At 51.3% G+C, this 8,594-nt stretch overlaps 1 protein-coding gene across 2 annotated transcripts; it reads right to left on the minus strand.

Annotated features, from left to right (window-relative positions):
• Positions 1–2,275: 2,275 nt before the first annotated feature.
• Positions 2,276–5,284, minus strand: LOC103651599 (pentatricopeptide repeat-containing protein At3g54980, mitochondrial). 2 transcript variants are annotated; one of them, XM_008677263.4, is made up of 2 exons: positions 3,511–5,283; positions 2,276–3,435 (listed from the first exon to the last, which is right to left on the minus strand). In XM_008677263.4, the coding sequence occupies exons 1-2, from the start codon at positions 5,201–5,203 to the stop codon at positions 2,825–2,827; spliced, it is 2,304 nt and encodes a 767-aa protein (XP_008675485.1). In that variant the 5' UTR covers positions 5,204–5,283; the 3' UTR covers positions 2,276–2,824. The 2 variants fall into 2 exon arrangements, with proteins under 2 accessions (XP_008675485.1, XP_008675484.1); XM_008677262.3 differs by having other exon boundaries at positions 2,276–5,284.
• Between the last annotated feature and the right edge of the window lie 3,310 nt (positions 5,285–8,594).

An 8,594-nucleotide genomic window follows, 5' to 3' on the forward strand; every position in this document is an offset into this window, starting at 1 on the left:
AGAAGCTGCCGAGCGTGCAAGGCTTATAGGTACCTTTACTGAGGTTTAGCTTCGGAACTAACAGACATTTTTATGATGTAGATGAAGTTTCACCTCCACCAGAGCCATATAACCCCGAAGCTGATCCGACCATGAAGGAGGCGTTAGATATGATAAGAATCGCTAATGAAGCTGATGACGAAGCCATCAACAGACTGTTGAATGAAGCTGCTGAAAAAGTACTGAAAGAAGACTAAATCTTTGTATTCTTGAGATTGTAATGCTTGTATATAGCTTTAGTCTTTTGTGAGAACCAAACATCAAGTCTTTGTATGTATATTAATGTAATATATTTCTTTGTGATGCATAAAAGTTTCGTACGTACCGTTTTTGAGCCATTGGCGAAAAAACACCTTCCCTTCTTTTCATGCTTCGCAAAGAAAAAGATTCCTCTTATGTTATTGTTGACGAAGATTAGCTTCATGTAAGAAAATATATCTGCCGAAGGCATGTCTTGTGCTATAGTATTCCCTTTCATAATCCGATCGATTTTCTCGAGAGAGCAACTTTCTTTTGTTACTCCACACCTTTTTAACGATGCAAAATGATGTATGATGCGATGCTATACAATATGATATGATGATATGATGCGGGATGTCATTTGTGCCGAAAATAAAAAAACCACACGGATACACACCCAGACTCTGCATCCCATTGGGAACGACTTTGGTGTCACGAGTATGGCCACGCACAACAGAAGGGGGCCAGTACATTGACCAAGGCAAGCAAGCCTCCCCTATCTCTCTCTCTCCCCCACTCTCTCGGTCTCTCTTTTTCTTCAGTAAGGGAGGGGCCCCATTGTAAGGCTTCTCTCTTAAGATTTAAAAGGGAGAAGTCCACCCTTCAAGGGACACACAAGCACACCAGTTGTAACACACCCTCAGCAATACTACGATCAGCACTACACTGGACTAGGGCCCAAGCCTGAACTAGTATAATCCACCGTCTCAAATCCATCGCTTGAGTCCCAGTGACTCACCATTCAGAGTGAGTCTGCGATAGCATCCCCGCCGAACACAAATCTTACTGCCCCTGGTTTCCGAAACCACAACAACTACAGTGGTGGAAGACTTGCGACTAAGTTGTCGTGGCGATATCTCGGGTTTGCTAGTTTTGGTTGGTGGCTGCTCTGGTGAACCATAAGGATTGTGTGTTGGGGTGCCATGTCACCTAACTTATTTCTAGTGCGACCACATGAGCTTGTATGGGAAAGCCTTAGCCTAATCCCACTGGCTAGCCTGATAGTCGTCCGAGGTGGATATGTTTTGGGTTGGAGACCTGAGTGGTTAGGACCCGGTGTTTGTGGGCGCTAGGCGAGTTTGAGCCATGGCTGAGTGTCAGCTATGTCAGAGCCTTTTTAGGATGGTGATGTGCATGTGGGTACAGTGTACAACCTCTGGAAAGTGTATAATCCATTGAATTGGTCCGTGTCCTCGGTATAGGACGAGTTATGGTGTGGACACTTCAACTAGTTGAGCTATCAGACCTATGAGATGGATAATGAGCATGGGTATAGTTCCAATGTTGTATTTGTTAATCATGTTTATTGATAATTGCATGCTGATCTGTAACTCCCTCCCTGTAAGGGCGAGGTGGGACTTGTTGAGTACTTTTGTACTCACCTATTGATAAATTATTGCAGAGAATCCTAATTTTGTGTCCGAGGAGTTTGAGTAGTTTGTGCCCTGTACCTAAGTTTGGAGTTGTGCCATTGTAGCAGAAGCCTCCATGTGAGAAGAAGAGTTCACCCTTGCGTGTATGACTGTGGTGTAATGTATTTTCATCGGAGACTGTTTTCTGGTGTATAAATACAGATTTAGCTTCGGTCGATTAGACCAAGGGCGCTTCATGGACCTTAGTAACCGAGAACTGGGAACTTGGCCACGTTCCTCGTTCCGGGAGCGTTCGTTCAGTTCTGGGAACGTGGGAACCATCTCGTTCTAGTAGTGTTAAATCCTAGTTTTTGTAGCGTACCACGTTCCCGTTCCTCGATCCCATCGATCCGGGAACCTGGTTACTAAGTCATGGACGTAGCCCTCAGCCCCCATGTGATTTTGTAGAAATTGGTCGGGGTCCAAATTAAAAGTGAAGCGACAGACATTTTCATAAAAAAGTGTGCTTCGGCGGTCACGCACAATGTGTCTAGTGCACATATCTCTGAGCCCTGGGCGATTCTATTTACTATGTTGGAGATCAAGATGCGACAGACTTTTTATAAATATTAATAGATTCAATATTGAAAATAAAAATATAAATTTACACAGTAAATTATATATGTTACTTGTTTACAATCAAAGAAAGAAGACAAAAAAATTAACATTTAAATAAAGATCTAAATCCATCTCTAGTAGTTTCGAGAACCAGGGGAGGAGGCTAAGGGAAGCACAGTAATTTCAAACACCGAGGGACGAGGGAGGAGGTTGAGGGTTCCGACTTCCGAGCACCACGCGAGAGGAGGCTGAGGGAAGTGCGGGAGTTCCCAGCACCATGGGAGTGCGCGACGTGTCAAAGTCGTGCTTTAAAGGGGTAGAGATATATTGAAAAGGAAAAATTATAACTGACAAGGAGTTCACTTCATTTACAGTGCAAGTTTCCTAAATTTCAATCTGCTGAATCGCATGTTAAGGTTCTTCATACTTTACTGGCAGAATTGAAACATGATTTTCAGCATCTGCAGGACTTGCTTCCAAAAGTTTCAAGCTAACTCGTATTCCCTCTGGTTGGTAATACACTGTGTCAGACTGGAGGCTTGAACAAGCAGCAAGCAATCCTGGCAGGTGGAAAATCAACTATTATTGGTCCGAGGGAGTATGTCATATGTAGTATCATCAGGCACGACTCCACTGCTGAGCATCTCATCATGCAGTTGGAATGCCTCTTGCAGCTTACCATCACGGACGCATGCATTTATCAGCATGTTATAAGTAACAATATTTGGAGACACATCTAATCTTCTCATATCATCCAATAACCTCTTAGCACCATCAATATCTCCACTTCGGCAAAGACCGTGGGTTAGTGCTGTGAAAGTTTTATCATCAGGAATAACGTGATTGGCCATCATCTCTGAGTACAGTTCCAAAGCAAAGGCCACATTGCCAACTTTTGAGAACCCATCAATTAAGGTTGTATAGATTTCTGTATCAGCAACAACTCTCTGTTTGATCATGCTATAATAGAACTTTGAAGCTTCTGCCATCATTTTCAAATTCTTGTACCCTGTAACAAAACTATTGTAGACAGTGACATCTGGTGTTAAACCATCTTTCAACAGAAGAACCAAAAAATGGAGTGCACGAGACATATTCCCCTGTTTGCAAAACGTATCTATGAAAGCGTTGTATGCAGCAATGTCAGGTTGAATGCCATCGCGCCTCACGTAAATGAGCAGCTTCACTGCAAGATCACAGCAGTTGGTCCTACAATAACCATCTATAAAACTGGTATATGTTACTATATTGGGAGTTATACCTTTCTTGCGCATCTGCCGATACATACCGAATGCAGAGCCCATCATACCAGCTTTCACAAATCCATTAATGATACTATTGTATGTCATTGTGGTCGGAACAAAACCTTCACTCAAAAATCTTTTCAACATTTCATCAACTTCACAAACACGATTGACCATGTAAAGTCCATTTATGAGAATATTATACGTATAATCGCCGCAAGAAACTCCATTCTGACGCATTTCATTAAGAAGGGCGTAGGCATTGTCAAAAGCTTTCTTCTTGATGTACCCTTTCATCAGAGTTGTGTAAGTGACCTCATTAGGCGGGAATCCTTTATCAGGCATCTCAGAGTATAACTTGAGTGCTTCATCCATGCGCCCTTTCTCACAGTACCCCAGCAGTAGGCTGTGGTATGTCACAATAGAAGGTTTGACTCCTGCTTCCTTCATCTTATCCCATAAGTTGACTGCCTCGTGGAGTTTTTGATGCTTGCAGAGCCAATGAATTAGACAGCCGTAAGTGAAGACATCTGGTACCCCAGTATCTACCACAAGTTCAAGTAAGCCAATGGCATCCTTCCACCGTTTGTCTCTCAAGAGGCCTTTGATCACCAAATTGAACTCATATGTGCTCAGTAACAATCCCTGCTCTATCATCTGGCGGCATAGCTTATATGTCTCATCTGACATCCCCTCTGCATCACAACCTTTGATTAGCACCCCATATGTCACATTGGTCGGTGTCACACCATCACTGACAACCTCATCAAACAAATCCAATGCCTTCCCAACTTCTCCATGCAAGCAATACCCGTGCATCAACATCGTCGCGAGAACCACATCCATCTTCTTTCCCGTAGCCAGCAGCATCTGATCCTTCAGCCTCAATGCCTCATCCATCCTCCCCACCTTCACAAGCACATCCACCACAGAACTGTACGTTAACTCCCACGGCTCGAACCCTGCCTCCCTCATCTTCCCCAACACCTGGAGTGCCCGATCTGCATCGCGTAGCTTGCACAAACCTGAGATTGTGATGGCATAAACGCGCTCGTCGGGCTTGACCCCGGCACCAGCCATTTCATCAAACAGCCTGACGGCATCACAGTGCATCCCTCCCCTGACGCAGGCCCGTATCACGACGTCGTACATCTTCGCATCCGCGTAGCATCCCTTGCCCCGCATCTCGTCGAACAGCGTTAGCGCATCCGCAGCCGACGCGCCCCGCGCCGTGGTGACTAGCAGGTCGGTGCGAGACTTGGCGTCCGGGACAACGCCCCTCGTGACCATGCGAGAGTATGCGGCCGCGGCGGCCGCGCAGTCGCTGGCAGCGCGGGAGAGGCAGGTGAGGACGTGGCTGAGGAGAGTAACCGCGGCCGGCGAGCCAGCGTCCACGGTGGAGAGGACGGCGTCGACGAGCTCGTTCGGCGGGAGGCGCGTATCCAGCGCAGCGGAACGGAGCAGATGGAAGGCGTGCTGGACGGTGGGCGAGGAGGCGAGGAGTGCGCGGAGGGAGGAAGCGAGGTCATCGGCGACGCCGTGGCCACGGGCGGGGGATGGTCTAGCGAATTGGGTGGAGAGGGGCTGGACGGCGCTCTGCGGTGGCGGGGCCGCAGAAGAAGGTGCCACGGTGGAGACTGCGGCGGCAGTGTAAAGGCGGCGCCGTCGGAACGTTGAGGAGGCGGCGGCGAGGAGCCGTGTCGGGCGCATAGTGGCGCCGCAGGGGCTTGATGGGCTCCGCGCCGTCCAGTTTTGTAGCTAAAAACAGTTCACGGCTTCTGCATTTCTTCATTCTGGTTCAGTTTCATCATTCAGAACCCAACATTTATTTAGAAATTGCTACAAAATCGAACTGTTTTCTACAGTTTTTTTTTGGTAGACCAAAGTTGGGGTGTGGATTTCTCTTTCTCCTGCTGTTTAGCTACAGTGATGAATTGCGTGTTTCGTGCAGTCATACGATCGGCTAGTGATTGTTCGCGTCTGTGAACAGATGAGGTAGAAAAAAAAAGACAAAGAAGTTTATATACGTCGAGAGATGGACCCGGCCAAAAAAATGAGATGGCATAAAAATATCTCCACCAGACTCTTTATTTCACTCTTTATTTTACTCACTATTTTAAACTTATTTATATAAACAGTGTATCTACAGTGTAAAACATTATGATACATGTTCACAACGTTGCTGGAGTTAGCCTAACAATGTGTCGGAGAGGGAATTCTCGGGCCGGATGGTGTAGTGCACCCACCCTAAATCATAAGATGAGGAAGGGCTTAAGTGTTTTGCATGTCCTGCTAAGCGAACATCGAGCACATGAACACGCGAGGATTTAAAGTGGTTCGGGCCGCCGGAGCGTAATACTCTACTCCACCGTGTGTTGGATTGTTGTGGAAGCTTGAGAGTTGAGAGTCTGAGCCTAAAAATTAAGCCTATGTTGTAACGTTGCATGCCTCCCCTTTTATAGCTAAAGGGGCCATGTACAAGGGTACTGAGCCCCGACATGTGGGCCTAGGAACCTAGCGGATGTAGTACTTGAAGCTACTAATGTTTGCTGCTGGAGCAATCTCCTTGCACCCTGACATCCGAGATCTGCGTAGTATCGGCATACAGGGGAAGCTTCTCGTACAAGGGATTATGAGCACAGTGCGCCGCGCAGCACGGGCGCACTGTTTCGACAATAGACTGGACAGGTGCGTCGTCTGCGGGGTGGCCCTGGCGTCGCCTGCCAACGGAGTGGACAGGACGCAATAAATGTTGAGGGGGCACATCGCCTATCAGTAGGGTGGTCAGACGGCGCGTCCTTTCCGCAATAAATGCAGAGTCCGCGCGGTCTAGGGGTCTTACGTCAGGCTCCGCCCGCTTGGCTTATGTCATGGGCAACGAGCCACGTGGCCGCATTGGGTCTTCGCCTGAGCGGGGAGCGCATGCGCAGAGTAAGGCCCGGACACGTGTCAGTACCGGACCCCTGCTCACGCCAGGGTTTCCCCTATCTCGGGATCTCGTAGCGGCCCGGACCTTACTCAGGGGGATCTGGACCCCATCCAAGGGGCTCGGCATGCTTGCTTTGGAGTCCCGAGCTGTAATCGGGGGTCCGAGTTGTGCGTACAGGGGTCCGGTGCCCCTCGCGGAGGTCCGGTTCAACTGGTACATCCTGGGATGTATCATCTTTCTTTGCCACATGGCGCCCCTTGAGCGGCCCACGTGGTGGGGTCGAGCGATGTTCACCACGTGGCTAGGGAACGTTGTATGGGCACCGCGTCTTCATACCGTAGTAAGGGGTACCCCTGATTCAGGGTATCGACAGTAGCCCCCGGGCCTGCCTCAGGGGAGGATGCGAGCCTGCAGGTGGGGCCAAAGTTTGACTGACGATTAGCTTGTTGCTCCTGCGCGCCCGTTGATGCAATTACTGTCGGCCCGCCCATGGTCACGCCGACTGCCATGCCTGTCCCCGCGGCTGACTTGCCCGTGACCTCCGCACTTAATGTCTTTATTGGGCCATGCGTGGGGTGCCTCGAGTCGCTGCATTGGTTTAGAAAATTTATCTTCTCAGTCTTCTATGATGGCCTCGAGGAGACGCGGTATTGGCGCGAGCGGCGGTGTGACTTTTCTGCACCCAGAAACCGGCGCGCCGGGTGCATGACATGTGGGCCTGGGCCCCCATGCCAGAGGTTGGACCATCGGTCGAAGCTGAGGGGGCGCACAACCACGGGGCGGTTGCACGCTCCTTGTGCGGCGGTTCGCCTCCTTGACCGCTAGTTGCGGTGGAGATGAAAGGGCGTATAACCGCAGGGTGGTTGCACGCTCCTTGTGTGGCGGTTCACCTTCTTCACCGCTGGTTGCGGCGAAGATGGAAGGGCGCATAACCGCAGGGCGGTTTGCACGCTCCTTGTGTGGTGGTTCACCTTCTTGACCGCTAGTTGCGGTGAAGATGGAAGGGCGTATAACCGCAGGGTGGTTGCACTGGCGCGCCGGGTGCATGACATGTGGGCCTGGGCCCCCATGCCAGAGGTTGGACCATCGGTCGAAGCCGAGGGGGCGCACAACCACGGGGCGGTTGCAAGCTCCTTGTGCGGCGGTTCGCCTCCTTGACCGCTAGTTGCGGCGGAGATGAAAGGGCGTATAACCGCAGGGCGGTTTGCACGCTCCTTGTGCGGCGGTTCGCCTTCTTGTCCGCTGGTTGCGGAGAAGATGGAAGGGCGCATAACCGCAGGGCAGTTTGCACGGCCCTTGTGCGGCGGTTCGCCTTCTTGACCGCTGGTTGCGGTGAAGATGGAAGGGCGTTGTCGGGGACCATAATTAGGGGTACCCTCAAGACTCCTAATTCTCAGCTGGTAACCCCCATCAGCATAAAGCTGCTAAGGCCTGATGGGTGCGATTAAGCCAGGGATCAGTCCATTCGAGCGACTCGATCACGCCTCGCCCGAGCCTAGCCTCGGACAAGGGCAGCCGACCCCGGAGGATTTCCGTCTCGCCCGAGGCCCCCCCCTCCGACGGCGAACATATCTCCGGCTCGCCCGAGGCCCTGCCTTCGCTAAGAAGCAACCCTGACTAAATCGCCGCACCGACCGACCAAGTCGCAGGAGCATTTAATGCAAAGGTGGCCTGACACCCTTATCCTGGCATGCGCCCCCCGGCAGAGCCGAAGTGACCGCCGTCACTTCGCCGCTCCACTGACCGGCCTGACAGAAGGACAGCGCCGCCTGCGCCGCGCCGACTGCAGTGCCACTTGACAGAGTGAGGCTGACAGGCAGTCAGGTCCTGCAGAAGGCACCACAGGAAACTCCGCTCCGCCCGACCCAGGGCTCGGACTCGGGCTAAGTCCCGGAAGACGGCGAACTCCGCTCCGCCCGACCCAGGGCTCGGACTCGGGCTAAGTCCTGGAAGACGGCGAACTCCGCTCCGCCCGACCCAGGGCTCGGATTCGGGCTAAGTCCCGGAAGACGGCGAACTCCGCTCCGCCCGACCCAGGGCTCGGATTCGGGCTAAGTCCCGGAAGACGGCAAACTCCGCTCCGCCCGACCCAGGGCTCGGACTCGGGCTAAGTCCCGGAAGACGGCGAACTCCGCTCCGCCCGACCCCAGGGCTCGGACTCCGCCCTGGCCT

The sequence above is a fragment of the Zea mays genome, chromosome 3, assembly GCF_902167145.1.
Source record: "Zea mays cultivar B73 chromosome 3, Zm-B73-REFERENCE-NAM-5.0, whole genome shotgun sequence".
NCBI classification, from domain to species: domain Eukaryota; kingdom Viridiplantae; phylum Streptophyta; class Magnoliopsida; order Poales; family Poaceae; genus Zea; species Zea mays.

Coding starts and splice junctions, on each gene's coding strand:
- LOC103651599 (XM_008677262.3), bottom strand. CDS start 5,203: ATGCGCCCGACACGGCTCCTCGCCGCCGCCTCCTCAACGTTCCGACGG.